This window comes from Accipiter gentilis, chromosome 4 (genome assembly GCF_929443795.1).
Source record: "Accipiter gentilis chromosome 4, bAccGen1.1, whole genome shotgun sequence".
NCBI lineage: Eukaryota > Metazoa > Chordata > Aves > Accipitriformes > Accipitridae > Astur > Astur gentilis.
In genome coordinates this window covers 20275548-20294345 of record NC_064883.1, presented here as the reverse complement: position 1 = coordinate 20294345, position 18798 = coordinate 20275548, and the positions used below count along the sequence as shown (strand labels likewise).

Genomic DNA, 18798 nt, shown 5'->3' with positions numbered 1-18798 from the left:
CCACTTGCATTCTGTGTCTCCCATGGCAAGAGACTTGAAACCTGAAGACCTGCTACCTGCAGCCTCATTTTCTACAGTAACCTTGCTCTGCCAAGCTTGAGAGGATAACACAGCAGATTGCTTCCTTATCTATTTTTCAAGCCCTTGCAAATGGTAACACGATGATGCAGAGAGAACAATTACCATTTGGAGCACAAATCTAGGAAATGTTTTGCAGATGCACTAAAACTGTTGAAAACAGGTGTAACCAGGAGTCAAGGAGAATTGCTATTAAAAGTAGGTATCAATGTCAAGAATGGTGAAGTCTCTATGTCAGAATCCAGATAATGAAGTACTTAAGGGAAGAACACGTCTCCACTACATGTATGGTCTGCATGTAACAAATGATGGCCTGAACCATAGGTGATGCTGTTCTCATATTTTTGGGATTTGCGTGTTATCTTGAGTGTGTGAGGTCTCTAAATTTATTTTGTTTAGGAATTCAGCTGGGTACCAGGTAGATGTAGCCTGGTCTGGATTCGTAGAGGTGAAATATAGGGATGTGCCTCTTTAGAGACCTGTTGCAAGCTCTTGTTTTAATCAGATGCTAACAGAGTTCTTTCTGATGGAATAGTCTTTATCCCTTGGGGAATTTGGTAGGTTTGAAAATGGATGGAGGGAGGGGAAAAACTGAAATGAGTTATGTATGTTTTCTTTTAAGTGTTAGGAAAACCTGGGTATGCATGTATAAGCAGCCCCTAGGCAGCTATCAGATTAAAAACTGGCATTTACATAGCAAGTCCTAATATATGCTACTGACCTTGGTGACATTACCAGAGTAATTCACACAGATAGCATTTTTAACTATAAGGCATTAGTCACTGATGCCTTTGCCTTGCATCAGGCATTCGGATCCTTATGTCCACTTTCCAATGTACTTGAGCCACAGTCAAGTTACAAGGAAAAATCTGTTCTTTATTACTGTATGATTTTGCCTCTGACCCTTTTGTAATACAGTGTCATTTTGGAGAAGTCTTTATCACTGTGAAGTCTTTCATGCCAATAAACAGCACTATGGATCATAAGAAGTTGAGGGGAATAAGTGCCCTTACGTTGCATGGGAAAGCACCTTTGCATTACAATTCTTCCTTCTTTTTGGATGTAAAGGGTGTTGAGATTGATTCACTTTCACTCTGGCATGGCAGAGTGTGGCACATGCCCTTGTCTGTCTCTGCAGAGAGTGAGTTAACATAGGTAATAGAATGAATGAGTTTACTAAGTACAGGAGGTAACATAATTGTATGGCTTTAAGAGATCTATTTCTAACCTAATTCAATAACTTGTTAGTATATATGAGTGATTCATTGGCAGAAGTTGCTATTGTTGCAGAAAGGCTTGTGTAAATTGAGCATGGCTGGTTATACAGCTGGTTTTGGCTGAATGTGATAATACTGTGTTCTCTGTATCCTCAAAATTTGTATTCAGGAGAAATGAGGGGAGTTTTTAATTTTGAGGACTATCATTATCCTGCGTGTCTGCTTGACTTCCTTGCTTCAGTGAAGGAGCACTTTCCTCTGCTTCAGCCTCTGCTAGTGAGAGCAATGCATAATCTAGCCTTCATACTACAGGAAAAGGTGCTCAGGAGCCAAACTTGTATTCCTGATTCTGTCATAGATTCTGACAGTTTTCTTGCATACGAGATGTGGCTTCCTGAGGGAGGAAAAATAAAATAAAATCAAGAGCCAGGGAATGAGTGGGCACTTTTGAAAATGTTGCCCTCAATATGTCAATTTTTGTATTTCTAAATTGGGGGATTATAATTTCACAGGACTCCAGAAAGGCTCTGTGAGTGTTTGCAAAGTGTTTTAGATGTGGTAACATGGCAAGTTGCACTGCAATGCAAGGAAAAACGTCTTCACTACAGACCACACCTCTGGAGCATTCATACATTTGATGACAGTCCCATATGACAGCAGTCCATTAACAGACTGTCATAGATTTGATTTCCCTAGATGTATCATTCCCCTTTTCCCAGAAATTTTGTCTGGAGGAAAAGAAAAAGAATTTATTTGTCCCAGACGCCCCCAGAATATGTCAGAGCAGGTGTCAGTTTGGCATTTGTTGGCATATGCGCTAGGCGATATTTGTGCCCAGAGCACTCTTTTACCGAATGGCTTACTGTCAGTCTCAGGAGTGTGTGAAGAGCTAGACTACTGAGTGGAGTTCATGGCAAGTGCTCAGTCCACTTTATCATAAAAACACGATTACAATAAATTGTGCCTCCAGATTTTACAGATTATTGTGAATGTATCCAACCATAGTTAAAGAGTTAGAAATCTTTCAGAAAAAGAAAAAAAATATGTTTCATTAACCAATATCTGAAAGGAAACCCAGGTTCTTCCCTTTGTTTACCAATAATTTCTAGTTTTAATAAGTTGCCTGCCTTGTCACAGTTTGACACACAAACCTTATTTGACATAGCGTGGCTGTCCCTTGCACTTGGAGGTTGAATGTACTACATAGAGCATGTAACTAATGAGATGGGGTTTTGTTCATCCTTTCAGTTAATTCTGTGTGTTCTTTTTTCCCCCCCTCCCTTTGTGCTGCACGGCTGATTACCACCCTAGGACCTTGCAATGGGACACAGACCCCTCAGTGCTGCAGCTCCAGTCTGACTCTGAACTTGGGTATATGTCAGCTCTTTTTGTTATTTGTTTATAATTTCTTTGCAAGAATTATGTTGAAAATGCTTCCCAGCTGAGCTGGTTTTATGTGATTTTCATTTGCTTTGTTGACTCAAAAAGACCATAATTTAAGTTTCCGTTTTTTTGGTTTCATCAGTAAGAAGCTTCAGCAAAGCATCTTTGTGGAAAAAACCCTTCTATTTAAAGAAGCTCATGAAAAGATAAGCTGCTATTTCTGTTGCCTGAAACACAATACAAATAACTATTTCATTACAGATGAAATGTTATTATTGTGGCACTTAAACGTGCATGTACAGCTACATTGGCCTTGTTTGTACCTGTTGATTCAGACCTTTCTATCTGAATCATTTGCAAGGTACTTTTCCCCTCCTTCCTGTCTGCCATAGTTATGCTGTTTCCACATGCAGTAACAGTTTCCCCTTTATCCTTAGGAACTTTATATATGCTTATAATTGTGCACTTAAATATGGTCATAGTCCACGAGTAATTGCTATCTTAGTTGAGTTCAGGCCAATCAAGTATTTTTTAAATGGTATTAAAGCTAAAATTAATATTTTCTAGTATGGGTTGGAACTTCTCTACCCCAAGCATCTGAAAAAATTAGTTAATTTAAATAATTTAGAAATGCCTGCCTGCAGAGATATTTAGGATAAACTGTTCCTCTAAAAAGGATAGCTAGAAGTCCCTCAAGTTGTTCAGAACTTGAGTAATATTCAAAACCAAATCTCTATGTTGAAGAAATTGGTCTACCTATGAACTTAAGCGCTTGCCTGTCTGACTCTCCAGGCAAGTGTCTTATGCTTTTACTAGTTCATGTGAAATTTATTCACCATTCTATAAGAAAATCAACAATTTCTCTTTAACTACTGATTGACAGTGCTCCCAGCTGCAGTTAGGAATGTTAGGGCTCTTCACCAGGAAAGATCAGAAGGATTGGAAAGTATCCAGAGAGCTTTCTAAACAGGGTTTCTCCACATCCAGAATTACTATGAATGTTGTAATTTCTACCTAAGTGTGGCTTCAAATAGATCCAGCTTCTACAGCTTTACCTGGACCGTACCAAAAAGATAGAGCTTTTGGGGCTGTTTTAATATACAGAAACCTTTTAGAAATCTCAGCTGCCCTTTCCTGGAAGTTTGGATTAAAAGATGAGAACTCCTAGGAGCAAGGTTCCTCAAACAGCTGTGCAAAGCAAGTTCCTTTATTTGATTCATGAAAAGATAACCCTGCGTATAGCCACAGACTTCACACTTTTTCTGTCTTTGCACTGACCACTCATAAAAGAAGCACGCAAAAGAGTAAATCCACGTGTATAGTCTGGATGGGAAGTCCTGCCTCTTTTGAAAGAAAACTGTCTTCAAAACCAAGGCAGAGTTAGAGAGAGGACCAGTTTTCCCTCTGGTGTCATGAGACAAGATTTAAAAAAATACCAATGGAAAAGAAATCCTGCTGTCAGCAATTAAATGATGTATGTAGCAAAATACTTCTAGCAGATACATCTTTCTTCTGCCACCTACAGAGAGAGGAATCAATTTTAATGCATGGACTTTAGTTACTGTCCTCCTACTGACATCCCATAGACAGTTTTGAAAGGAATCCTTCAAAGCTTATGTGCTCTCTAAGATGAATATTCAGCAAACTGTAAATGATAAGAATTATGAGCACCTCAGATGAAAAATGGAGATGGGAAAGCAATAGACAGTTTACTGCTGCCCTAAAAAGAACTAGAGACTAGAACATTATAGTCCATATTTGGTAGAGTCCAGACACTGAAAGGATGCTCCAGTTGTCCCTGTGTACTTGGGACCAAGGGGCTAGGCCAACTTTTAGTTACACAAGAACTGTTGCAGGTTGCTTAACAGGGGCAAAAAAGAACTAAAAGACTACATTCCTTCAGATAAGAAAGACCACCCTGTTTTCAGTAATTACCAGGATATGGGTGATGCTAGACAGTTGTACAGGCACCAGCAGTTCCCAAATTAGAAATGTTTTAGGTGAAAAATTCCACACATTCTCTCAGCACAGTGCTCTGGAATGTAGCCCACTTCTTGATTAGCAGTCTACAAAGAGGCTAACCCAACTAGCAGTTAAATCCAACTCTCCATTAGGATCGATGTTCCCCATCCTCAGGCTGTTGAGGACATACAGAGCGACCTCATGTGAAACTGTTGTTAGAATTAGGTGAGGTTCCAATTAGGCCCAGATTAGGCATATGATTAATTAGAGATTATGCTTAACCAAGACCACTGTCAAGAAGCAATTTCAATGCAGAAGGCTTAAGAATCTTAGTCAAGTGGAACCAGTAGCTTGGGGCAGCAAGGGACTGGTTACATAGGAAAGTGTAACTGACCAAGTAGGCAACAGAGATTGCACGTCTGGTGCTGAAGGAGGAAAAAGCACATGAGATTTTGCTGGGGTGAGATATTTATTAAAGCTTGAATTCACATAAACCCTCAGTTAAAGAGCTACAAAAATGTAACACTACTGAAACTTTTGTTAGCTGAAGTATATCACAAGCTGTAGAAGTTTTTCTGCCCCCAGTAATAGGTTAGAAGTTTTTCTGTAGGATTTTGAGACAATTGTAGCTTTTGTTCATATTGGCAAAGTCACAGATTGTTGTAAGGAGGGAGACTTGTTAATTTTTCCTCTTTGAAAAGAAGAAAGACTCAGAGCTGCAACAACTATTTCTGCTTTAGTGGTTTGTTACGCGATATGGCTGATTCATACTGATTACCTGCTGAATCTAATTGCATTCAGCTTAATAACAACTCAGCCAATAAGATAGATTAGAAAAATGTATAGCTGATGTAGCATTAGCTAGCTGAAGAGTTCAGGAGGTGTCATCCAGTGATCACAATTTCCTTTTGAGACTCTCATTTCCTTTCTGACATCAATCTTAATTGAATACCTAACCCATTGGAAATTAATTAGATCAAAACCCCTTTGACCTCTCTTCTTCCGACAGTCTGGAAAATGGAGAGGATATGGATAATGCGTATGAATTTTCTGCTTTTCCAAATTGCACTCTCTAATGACATGGCAGTTCAGAAACATCGTGTCCATGAATTTATTTTCCATAAACGTATAAGCGTGCTTGCACTTGTTGATCTAGGCAACTGGACTTATTCAGTTGATTTGTTTATTATGTACATATTCTTTTCTCTGCTGAAAGTTGGCATTTTTTCCAGTAAAACACTTGCAAGTAGCCGTTTGTTTATTCTTCTCTCCCTACAGACAGTCAAATAATATTCAGGAAATAAATTGATTTTTTTCCCCCCACTGTTGAGTGAACTGTGTATTACTAAAAGTGTTCATGACCACATTCAGCTGTCTCTCTTCTTTTTCCCTTACCCACTTACAGTTAATTGGCTTTACTGATTTATTTCATACAGCTTATTTAAAGTAAAGGAAGTAATAAAAAGAGAAGGCTATACGTGCCCTGTTCCGGCTGTATCTTGGAGCTCCCCTCTAACCCTTGCATTAGGACTCTATTAATCATAAACCTACATCAATCCCACCACTAATGACTCCTGTAGAAGGGAGAATCTCCTTCTTTATGGAAATTAACCACCTTGCCAATTAAAGGCTCTATTATCACTCTCAGGTGAACATTTGACAGTCCTAATCCAGCCTGGTTTACACCCACTGTGCTCTTTCCACTATTGTGTATCTCAGGTTGAGGATTAACTCTTTCAAGCAGGCAGAACATTGTAGTAATGATGGTATGAAAGAGAATTTTGTTGCATGTTACAAGGGGCACAAGCAGGTCATTTCTCTCTCCCATTTACAGTCCCTCTCAGCAGCATGATCTGAAGGTTCAGTAACTGTACTTTATTATGGCAAATGGTTCCCAGGTTAATTTTCTTCACTGCAGTTAGGTACTTCTTATGCATAGTGTATTGTGTTTCATCTTAGTAAACACTGAAGTATTTTTTTGATCCTGTTCATAAAAGCAAACACTCTTGTTCCTGCTGATGATTTACATTTAACATGACTAACCTTTTGATGTCGTGTATTCCATCTTAGACGCAGACTGCACAAACTAGGGGTGTCAAAGATTACCCAGGTTGATTTCTTACCTCGGGAGGTGGTATCATACTCCAAGGAGACACAGACACCTCTTGCCACGCATCAATCTGAAGGTAAGATTTTTTTTTCTAAAAAATTTTCATAGAAAATAAGTATTCGAGTAAGAGTTAAAGCATGTAAGAAAAATAATAGTAAATCATAATATAGCTACTTATCACATATTTTCTGCAAGCCAGGTATTGTTTATGTGATTAATGGCTGTTCTGGTGAGAATAATTATAATAATGACTTTAAATTCAGGTGGAACAAAACTACTTCTGTCTTACAATGGGTTGTGGTTACCTACCAGTTTAATGAGAACATATTTTCAGATAAATCATTATGAATATAGTTAAGATAGTGCTTTATTCCATTTTTCTTTCTTTATCAAGGAAGTTATTCATTGCATGCTTTGTAAAGAGACAGTGATGGAAAGTTGCCCTCAGATACGTGGTCAGTATAACTGTATTCCCCTCCAGTAGGTGAATCTTAGGAGAAGTTACAGTTTAGCTCCATGTGCTGAAAAAGGAGGCTTACATACTTTAATGTGGACAGTCTTGCTTTCTCTCTGCTGACAGATATATTATCTGTACTCATTGGAGCTGTTTGTTAGTTGTTTGGCTTTCCCGTTGGTAAGTAAATACATGGAGTAGTTAGTAGGTGAGTGCTGATGTATCTCTTCCTTAGACTAGACACTTGCCAGGGATGTACTGCAGAACACTGATTGCAGGTCAGTTGAAACCATTTAAACTGAATGTAAAACTGTACATTAGCCTGATGTAATTTGCACACTATTACAAATCAGATAGAAGGAGAAAAACTGAAGACAGTCTTGACTGTCATTTTTGCTGTTAACAATGAAGGATCAAGAAGAGTTCAACAATTGGGTGCTTTCCTGCAGCAGATAGTGTAGAACTTCACCAGGCTCCATACAGAAAAAGAAGATTCAAGTAGGTTGCAAAAGATGTGCAAGTAAATCTGTTTAAATATAAATTACCATCAGGGAAGATACAGTGATTAACATACCCAGCTTTTTTCAGCAACTGGGTTACCAGGTCTGCCTTTAAGAAACCAGAAATGAAAACTGCTGAGCTAGATACTCAGATTCTGCTTTCCCAGACCACAAGTTTACCCTAGTCATCTGTTGTCTGAAATAGTGCCTTCAAGCATAGACAACCCTGTTGCTTGGATGCTGCTGCTTGAGCAGCATGTCCTGACAGCTTTGCCTTCTCAGGGGGAGAAGTTGCCTCACAAGCCTCTCTAGTTCTATCCAGTTCATCTCTGCTTGTCTCTGAGGGCTGCTGAAGCCTCGACAAAATGGGGCTTGCCCCTGAGGCCTTGCCTTCCTGGCTTGAGACCAGTAGGTGCTCAACCCTGGGGCATTATCATGGAGTCATTGTTAGATCAGATGGAGAGGATGCCCTTCCTCCCTGATGCGGGGCCTTTGTCCAGTGCAAGAGCCTATGGATATGGGGAGTTGAAGACATAGTTTTGATGTGTTTACCTCTCTCAGGCCTGCAACTCCAGCGCTCATTAGCTGACAAGCCTTTCTGAAAAGGCCAACCTCTATTGAGGAAGAAACTTCTTCCAATAAGTCCTTCTCACTTTTTTCCAAGGAGCTCTTCAACAATTACAAAATCCTCTTCTTGGGTAGACAAGAGGACAATCTCCTACCCTTCAAGGAAAAAAAAAAACCCAAAACACCAGTGTGCTGCTGTGGATCCTGGCAGTCAGGACAGCAAGCACAGAGTTGTGTGAAAGAAGATAAGTACAAACATAAAAAGTCATGGACTTTAAACTGCCTAGGCCAAACCTGTGATGGGAAAGGTCAAATGGTGATAAGTGGTTTTGGTGACTGGATTTATTATCTTTCATATCTCTGTGTCACCAGAGTCAAGGAAAAAAATCAACAAAAGCGAAGTTTTAATATTTAAACTCAGAGAAGACATCACCCAATCACTTCCCTCAGATGTGTGGGAGAGAAAGTTTAGCTTTTATTTCCTTTCTTCCAATTTGTCGCTAGGGAATTCTCTGCAAATAACTTGGACACGAATATGGCCCTGCATCAGTAAAGGAGATGTTTGGTTATTCCATTGAAGTTGTATTTAATTGGAAGCTCTCTAGAGGGGAAATAAGCTCTGTGATTTTGGTCTCCCAGGTCTGATGGAAATGACTTCTCAGGTTTTCAGTCTCCCAAGCCTCTTTATGAATGCTGAGCCCTTCATGCTGTCTCTAAACATGAACAGCAAACAGAGGGGAATTCCTTTGGAGAGCAGTTTTGAGGAGAAGTCCCTATGCTGTTCCTACACATTCATGTGATAAAATATAGCCATTATCTTTTTAAGATAAATTGTTCAGCCAGTACTATGGTTATGTGCTCAGTTATTCAGTATGTGAAGCCTTAGAGTTTGAGAAAAGAAAAAAAGAAACCCCTTATTTACTTAGATGAGTCTGACTTCAGCTTTCAGAATTCACTCTTTCGCTGCCTGTGGGACAGGATTTGTGTCAAAATGCAGAATTTTAGGATGAGATTGTCACATGCTTGCTTCTGGTTTGGAAGACAGCTAATGATGGGTACAACTGGTTGGAAAGATCTTTCCTGTACAATTAATCCACCGAAAGAGGACTTCGAGTCCATTCAAAGTTCTGTAGCTTTTTTTGAAATGTCAGTATCAGATTTTCTGTATATTGCTTCTCTAGAAAGAAAGAAAGAAACTCTGAGGTAACTTTGACCTACTGCTGTTCTGGAGCTCAGTGGATGTAGGCCTTTGTGGTAATGGCTATTCCCCCCCCCCCAAACATTATAAAACTGGTAAAGGAAAGCTTCATTGTGGTACGTACAGTGTGGTGCCAGGGAGCCAGATGCTATAAGCATTGAAGTCTCAGCTTGTCAGCTGCTAATTTTAGAAGAAATAATGTGGCATTATTCTTCACTGTATAAAAACAGATTAAATCCTCTTTTCAGAACAGGTAATTCAGTTTATTTCAGAGGAATAATGACATGTCATTTCCCCCACCCACTCTATTATTTAGGGAGATGTGTATATGCATCATTCAACCCTTTGATCACAAGTACCTAATTCTTTTGCTTTATTTAGGTCACAGTAAGCTTCAGACTTTTCTTTTCTTCCTTGTAGGATGACTTCAAAAACACCCAGATCTTGGCTTCGGAGCCCAAGAAAAAAAGTGGTCTTTACTTTTCCCCTCCTTCTTCCCCTCCTTCTTCTATAACTGGACTTGAATTTAGGTATTTGTAGGCATTGAGAGACATTTCACTTGTGCTGCTTTTTCCATTCTGGAGTTGATTAAGACCTAGACTATGCCAAATGTTTTCTGATAGGTCTCTGGGACACATTCCTTCACTGAACAGAGACTCTCACATAGCCCCAGAATGGCAGCCCCATGTAGCCTTTGATGGTTGGACCCTCCAAAGCACTGCAGAACTGCCCTTTGCTGAAGGCACACTTTGGAGAATGCAGCAACAGAAAAGCCATGGCCTGACCTCTCCTGGGATGAATCCCTCACTGCCATACAACAGTGGAAGGAGGTCTGTATGTCTGCCTGCAAGCTACCTTTTCAGATAGGAAAACAGCCTGCCCATTCAAACTCTGCTGGGTGCCCACCTCAGCTCCAGTTTACTGTTCTCCTGCTCTTTAATGGGCCAAGAAGCAAAATCTCAGTGTGGAGAACATCACACTGTCCCCGCACTGAAAAGAGAGATACTCCTCTGATCTGGCTCCCCTCGAAAACAGGGGGGGGCAGCAAGAAGGTGAAGGTCTGTGAGCTCTCTGGCTTTGCTGGCCAGCATCAGGAATATTGTCATTCCTCTTTCAAGAAGTAGAAACTACTTCTTCATTGATAAAATGAGATGTTCTCACTTCTCTGGCTTGCCAGACTGTCACTGCAAACAGGTTAGTCTGAAATGCATTTCTGAAAAAGTAGATCCCATATACAGGGGAACAAGATCTGACTTTCTAGAACAATGGAGGTCCTATGTACTTCACCTGTTTATCATCTTCAACAGGTGGTTGTTCGTGTGGGGAAAACAAATGTGTTACCGTACACTCCTCTTGAGCAGGATAACCTCATCCTACATCACAAATGTTTGCCCAGTTCTGGCAAAGAACACAGTTCATGCCTGTGCTCCATCTGTTTATCTGCTGTATTCAAACACTGAGGATATTTTGGCTATCAGGGAAAGAGGAAAAATAAGTTCTCTACTCCATTTGGAAGTAGACTGGAATGGAGTGGTGAAACTCCAGAGGCTGGGTGGGGTTCTGCATCTCTCTGACACTGTAATTCTCTGAACTAATGTTCCTAAAAGTTGTCCTTTTTAAAGCATTGAGGCAGGAGAGGGGAATTCTCACAGTCTAAGGCTCATGAGACCAAGACACATGAGTTTAGATATCTGTGTGTGATACCAAATGTAAGTGACTACTGTAGGGTGAAGCAAAACTCTCTCTACGTGCCATTGACTGCATTGACTAGCTCTTCACTGACTAGCTTGATAGCGGAGAGCTTCATGTATAGAATCGGAATCATGGAATGGTTTGCATTGGAAGGGACCTTAAAGATCATCTCGTTCCAACCTCCCTGCCATGGGCAGGACCACCTTCCACTAGACGCAAAGCTAGGTTCCTTCCACTAGGTTGCTCAAAGCCCCATCCAGCCTGACCTTGAACACTTCCAGGGATGAGGCATCCACAACCTCTCCAGGCAACTTCTTCCTGTGTCTCACCACCCTCACAGTAAATAATTTCTTCCTAATATCTAATCTAAATCTAACCTTTTCCAGTTTAAAACCATTACCCCTTGTCCTATCACTACACTCCCTGTTAAAGAGTCCCTCCCCAACTTTCCTGTAGGCCCCCTTTAAGTACTGAAAAGCTACTATAAGGTCTCCCCAGAGCCTTCTCTTCTCCAGGCTGAATAAACCCAACTCTCTTAGCCTGTCTTCATAGGAGAGGAGCTCCAGCCCTCTAATCATCTTCGTGGCCCTCCTCTGGACCCACTCCAATAGGTCCATGCCCTTCTTATGTTGGGGGCCCCAGAGCTGAATGCAGTATTCGAGGTAGGGTCTCACCAGAGCAGTGTAGAGGGATGGAATCACCTCTATCGACCTGCTGGCCACGCTACTTTGATGCAGCCCAGGATACGGTTGGCTTTTTGGGCTGCAAGTGCACATTGCCAGCTCATGTCCAGATTTTCATCCACCAGTACACCCAAGTCCTTCTCTGCAGGACTGCTCTCAATCCACTCATTGCCCAGCCTGTATTTGTGCTTGAGATTGCCCTAACCCATGTGCAGGACCTTGCACTTGGCCTTGTTGAATTTCACAAGGTTTTCATGGGCCCACCTCTCAAGCCTGTCAGGGTCCCTCTGGATGGCATCCCTTCCCTCCAGCGTGTCAACTGCACCACACCGCTTGGTGTTGTTGGCAAACTTGCTGAGGGTGCACTCAATCCCACTGTCCGGGTCACTGACAAAGATGTTAAACTGCATCGGTCCCAATATTGACCCCTGAGGAATGCCACTTGTCACTGCTCTCCATTTGGACATCGAGCTGTTGACCGCAACTCGCGACCATCCAGCCAATTCCTTATCCACCGAGTGGTTCATCTGTCAAATCCATGTCTCTCAAATTTAGAGACAAGGATGTTATATGGAACAGTGTCACATACTTTGGACAAGTCCAGGTAGATGATGTCCGTTGCTCTTCCCTTGTCCACCAACGCTGTAACCCTGTTGTAGAAGGCCACCAAATTTGTCAGGCATGATTTGCCCTTAGTGAAGCCATGTTGGCTGCCACCAATCACCTCCTTATTTTCCATGTGCACTAGCATAGTTTCCAGGAGGATCTGCTCTATGATCTTGCCAAGCACAGAGGTGAGACTGACTGGCCCGTACTTCCCTGAGTCTTCCTTGTTTCCCTTCTTAAAATTGGGGGTTATGTTTCCCCTTTTCCAGTCAGTGGGAACTTCCCCAGACTGCCACAACTTCTCAAACATGGTGGATAGTGGCTTAGCCACTTCATCTGCCAGTTCCCTCAGGACCCATGCATACATCTCATCAGGTGCCACGGACTTGTGCACCTTCACATTCCTTAGATGGTCTCGAACCTGCTCTTCTCCTACAGTGGGCAGTTCTTGGTTCTCTCAGTCCCTGCCTTCGCCTTCTGTGACTTGGGCAGTGTGGCTGGAGCACTTGCTGGTGAAGACTGAGGCAAAAAATTCGTTAAGTACCTCAGCCTTCTCCATGTCCCGGGTAACCAAGTCTGTTTCCTTCTGGTGAGGGAGTCTCCTAGTCTAGAGTTTTTCCTAGTCTTGCTTTTATTACTGACATACCGATAGAAGCTTTTCTTGTTGCCCTTGATGTCCCTGGCCAGATTTAATTCTATCAGGGATTTAGCTTTCCTAACCTAATCCTTGACTGCTTGGACAATATCTCTGTATTCCTACCAGGCTACCAGTCCTTGCTTCCACCCTCTGTACGCTTCCTTTTTTGCGTTTGAGTTTGTCCAGGAGCTCCTTGTTCATCCACGCAGGCGTCCTGGCATTTTTGCCTGACTTCCTCTTTGTTGGGATGCATCACTCCTGAGCTTGGAGGAGGTGATCTTGAATATTAACCAGCTTTCAGGGGCCCCTCTTCCCTCCAGGGCTGTATCCCATGCTACTCCACCAAGCAGATCCCTGAAGAGTCCAAAGTCTGCTCTCCTGAAGTCCAGGGCAGTGAGCTTGCTGTGCGCCTTCCTCACTGCCCTAAGGATCTCAAACTCCACCATTTCATGGTCACTCCAGCTAAGGCTGCCCTTGAGCTTCAGATTCCCCACCAGCCCCTCCTTGTTGGGGAGAACAATGTCCAGCATAGCACCTCTCCTCGACTGCTCTATCACTTGGAGAAGGAATTTGTCATCAATGCATTCCAGGAATTGCCTGGATTGCTTATGTCCTGCTGTGTTGTCCCTCCAACAAATATCAGGGTGGTTGACATCCCCCATGAGGACCAGGGCTTGCGAATGTAAGGCTGCTCCTATCTGTCTATAGAGGGCCTCATCCGATTAGTCTTCCTGGTCGGGTGGCCTGTAGCAGACCCCCACTATAATGTCACCTGGCCCTGCCCTCCCTTTAATCCTGACCCATAGGCTCTCAGTCAGCTCCTCATCCATCCCCAGGCGGACCTCCATGCACTCCAGCTGGCCATTGACATAGAGGACGACACTCCCTCCTCATCTCCCCTGCCTGTCCTTCCTAAAGAGCCTGTATCCTTCCATTCCAACACTCCAGTCATAGGAGCCATCCCACCACATCTCTGTGATGCCAGTAAGGCCATAGTCCTGAAGGTGTGCGCACATCTCTAACTCTTCTTGTTTATTCCCCATGCTATGTGTGTTTGCATTTGCGTTGGGCCCCTATTGAAGCTGACTTACTGGCTGGAGTGGCTGGAATTCCTTTGTGCTGCTCTTGAGATGCTCTCCTGCTAATATGTAGGCATATTAATGTGGGTTTCTCATTATTGAGTAAACTGTGTATGCCTAAAATTGTCATACACTGACACCATGTGAGGACTGCGTCCTACTTCGTGTTTCGGTAATTGGATGAGGAGTTACCTGTGACTAGGGCTAACAAGCCCCAGTGCTATGAAAACAAGTCAGGCATGTGGAATTTCCATGATAAAATCCACAGATAAAGTTATTTTTACTTTGAATGTTAGGGGCTGAGATTTCCACGTTTAATCAGTGTGGAGCTCTGGCTCTGCCTGTCTCCTAAGATAATGTGCAGCAGACCTCTAGCACAGCAAATTATGCACCAGGCCTGCTGTCCTTTCCTGTGTCTGACTGTAGCTCTAGCTTTGTGAATGAATGCTGTACTTAAGAAAAGCCAGTCCCAGAACTAAGCAAGACCATACTTGAGCTTTCCCATGCTCAATCTGTCTAGCGCTCATGGATCAGAAGCTGGGGGTTAAGTTAAATAGCTTACTTTGGCTTTTCCCTTCCAGAGAATCCTAGAGCTCAGCTCCAGTCTGAAGAGGATAAGACAAGTCTGGCCCCGAGTATAGCTTTGAATCCCTCATTTAATGGGAAATGCAGATGCGCATTTGTGCATCACCATGCATGTGATGTATCAGGATACATGAAAATATGTGTGATGGAAAGGCATTAGGCATAACTGGGGGGGAAAGCAGGGACCTTTTTTTGTAAACAAAAGGTGGTGTTGGAAAGTAGAGCACAACTGGGATAGAAATTACTAATAAAAAGAGGAGATAACTAAAGATGAATCAGTGTTAAAGCGGAATTTTGGTTTTTAAAGAGACAGAGCCTTAGTATTAGTACTAATGGACACTAATTTTGTAAGAAACGTGGTCTATCCTAGGCAGTGTCATGTATCACTCAGTGTTCTTAGGTATAAAAATCTAGTTTGCTTTTTATTCTCAAACCTCAGTCCATCAGAGTCATACTGTGGATCTCAATAGCTGGCATAAACACCCTAATTCAAGACTGCTTTGTTTGATTAAATCAACAAAGCTTATTTTGTACTGTTGTACCAGACTGTACAAGATTAGATGAGACTAGAACGAAGCGGAGCAAAGGTCCGAGGCATTGCACTGTATAACAGTCTTTCAATAATTCCCTTTTATGTCTGTCACAACTACATCCCCTTTTCTAAATAACAAGATTTCAAAGGTGGAATATTTATTTATTTTTTTAAATTTAAATTTAGCATTAAAATCTCTCAAAGGTATTCAGGCAGCTCCCTCTGGTGGCGAAGCCATGAACCGATGCGTCGTGCCTAAGGGATGCTGGAGGTGAGGGAGGGATGCTGGTGTGAGCTGTAGAAAACCACTCACCTGATCTTTTGTCTGAGGCAAGAATTATACTTAATAGAAGATGCTTGAGTTGTGTGACTGAAAAGCTGTATGAATGTAAGTGCTGATGAAACGAGTCTGAGAAGACACCAAGCTATTATAGAAAAAGTTGGAAAGAATGATATTAACTAGAAATGTTTAAAAAAAAAAGCCTTAAAAACTCAGTTATAGGTATTATTACAAAAATCCAGGGGAATAATACAGAAGTGAAATCAGTTGCAATCCCTTGTTCTTGCCAGTCCCTTCTTGAAGTACACTTAGTAAAGTACAGCTTGTTAAAATACATATTCTCCAGGACAGCCACATCAGGCAGGTACCAGGTGTGGTGGGTCTGTGTTCCACTCTTAGCAAGCTACAGATGTTAGGTGTATATTGCTAAAGGCTTTCTTCACCAGCTGGCTCATGTTAATTTTATGTAGTACAGAATTAGGATAAGGGCTTGGCTTTGGAAAATGTGTTTCTGTGGGTTTTGTTGTGCAGAATAATGTATTTGACACTGACAAGGGTTTCTTCTGGGAGGAGGGAATGAAGAGGCTGTAGTCTGTGGTCATGTACATTTTGGTGTTTGGGGGCAGGAGGAGACATCAGATGTCTAATCTCCTGATATATGTTGCACACATAGGCTAAAATAGGATTTCTGTAGGACAGTCCCACTCCATTTCTAAAAGGTGGCCTGTTACATCCACAGTCAACAGGTATATTTATCAGTGATCATTGCTGCAATATTTGCTCCCATTCCCTGTCTCTCCTCCCAGGTCTTCTCTAAAGACTTCTGGAGGAGGGTTTTTCTTACACTGAAGATGGTTTTCATATAGTTTTCAGCAGAGAGCCCTCTTAACGCTAAACTGTTTTGAATGGGCAGATTGGAGAATTTATTAAGCATCGGTAATTCTCTGGGAATTATCTACTAAGAACTGATTTAACAGAGAGAAGATTGGCTCTGGTCACACACAGTAGGAGGTCTGAGGAAGGAAAACTCTTTAGGGATCTTGGACTTTGTCCCTGATCATTTCATTACACAGGGACAGAGTAATTTGAGTCTTTGCAGCTCCTCCACAATCTTAACAAAATCCTGGGAAGGTGTCCTAAAAACCAGGCCCACATGCCTGGGAGTTTCTGTTGCAAAGAGGCCCAGGCCTTCTTGCACAAGGTACCTCTGCATTAAATGCAAGCCCAGGAAACACACCTAATAATTCTTTACAAGGCTGGAGGGAGAACAACAGCCTTGTCACAGCTGTGCCTACACCTTCTCTAAACCATTCAGGCTCCAGAAGATGAGGAACAAACCCAAAAGGTTAACTGCCTTCTCAATGAAATGAGGAACTAGTTTTTAGGCTGTGTCTGCCTCAGAGGGGACTGTTGTGCAACTGTTATTCTGTTCATGGAAGTAATACTGCTTCAAAGCCTCTGCAGACAGCATGGAGAAGGACCATGCTCTACCTCCCCTCCTTGCAGATCCTGCTTGATCCTAATGGATGATCCTTGCTCTGTGCTTTTGAGCAAGTGGATCCCATCCTCCACCCAAAGGATGAGAGGCTACTCTATCCTAGAATAAAACAAAAATGTTGTAGTCAGCCCCCTTGTGCAGAACCCAACCTGCTCTTTTAGTTGCAGTGGGAAATACGTAATTGAATGAGATACTGGTACATCTGGTGTCGGTGGAAAATGAGAGCTCTGACATTAGCAGCCTTGACCTCAAACTCCTTTAACTAGCTGCAAGTCATCTCACAGTGCCTTTGACCCATCTTTGTGTCCTGACATCTGAAACTAGCAGTGATTCATGAATTCGGAGACAAGCCCTGTAACACCTGTGTGCAAATTAAATCCTTTGTTGGCTGGAAATGAAAACCTTCCTCTAAGTCTTTCCTCTCTGGAAAAGATCCTAGCCATGAACAACTGCCGTATTGAGCTGATTTATGCATTCCCTTCAAGTAACAAAATAGTTCTAAACTTATTTGCAAATATACGACTATCAGTATGTTAGAACTGAGATTTAACATGAGAACTGAAGGAAACTATCCCACTAATGAACAGCACCATGATTTCCCCAGTCAAGTCAGTGAAAAGACAGTGGCCAATTTTTCTCTATTTGCCATTTTCACATATTCCTAGTTCTCACTTTACCATATGTATCATTTCAGTAGTATTTGAATATACTTTGAATTAACAATGCTCACATTAGAAGTTATAGATATGAAAATGTAAAAAGGGGGAAAGCTGGGTTAGCAGTGCTTCCAATGGAACAATGAAGACACAGCTTTTTGTTTTCTCCAGAAACAAAACATGCTTTTTCCTACCATCCCTGTAATTCCTTCTTTAGCCTGATGGATGATGCCTATTCAGTATATACAAGAAAACAAATATTCAGCACCTTCTATTACATCTTTAGTAATCTTTGGCAAACTCTGGCTTTGTAGCATGGACCAATCTCTGCTGGAATTAAACACAAGATTAAGAAGAACGTGCATTGCAGAAGTAGCAGTTATTAATCCTCAGTGCTCTAATTAGCACTTAATCTTTCTAATCCTGTAAGTAGATACAAAATCAGGGCTGTAATAGACACGGGCCATAATGTGGAAAGCCCTTGATTAGTAGTGTTAAAAAGATGTACAGAAAAAAAACACTGCTCTGTTACTTCATACTTCTCAATTTGTTTCTTGGCACTTGTGACTCAAAGAAAGGAAAAAGATTCACATGCCAAAATCCCCTCTGTTTAAACTCACACTACTAATGTACTGGGTCAAAAATTATGCAGCTGAAAATTCTCCTGTTCATCACCTCTCTATCTTCAATTCTATAGCTGAGCCACAGCTTAAGAAGCTGGCCAATTGTGTGTCTCTATAGTCTCCTTTAATTGGCTCATTTCCATAGGAGAGGCCACCTGCCTGGGGTAGAGGAGTGTCAGCTGCTTGCCCTCAGACTAACTGGAGAAGGAGCCAAGTGTCTGTGTTGGGTAGAATGAAGAGGGTTTGCCACACCCCATGTTATTACCCGCCATAAAGATGAATGGGGATGCACCCCAAGCTGGGTCTTTGTTCACCAAGTGTATCTCCACAGCCTGACCCAAGCACCTGGGCAGAGCCTTCCAATGGCAACCCTGGGCCCCCCTTCTCCCTCCCAAGAGCTGCTCCCAAGGTTGTGTAAAGCCATGTTTTATTAACTACAATGACAAATTGTAGATCTC

General features: G+C 42.0%; 1 protein-coding gene across 7 annotated transcripts in view; it reads left to right on the top strand.

Moving 5' to 3' along the window:
- DYNC1I1 (dynein cytoplasmic 1 intermediate chain 1) overlaps positions 1-18798 on the top strand; it is a 201851-nt gene that overhangs the window by 38145 nt on the left and 144908 nt on the right. For 4 of the 7 annotated variants that reach the window (XM_049798837.1, XM_049798835.1, XM_049798840.1 and 1 more), the window contains exons 5-6: positions 2607-2666; positions 6711-6826. In XM_049798837.1, coding sequence (XP_049654794.1) covers positions 2607-2666; positions 6711-6826 — 176 coding nt within the window. The remainder of the gene's footprint in view (positions 1-2606; positions 2667-6710; positions 6827-18798) is intronic. The other 3 variants (XM_049798839.1, XM_049798842.1, XM_049798841.1) reach the window with 1 other exon arrangement.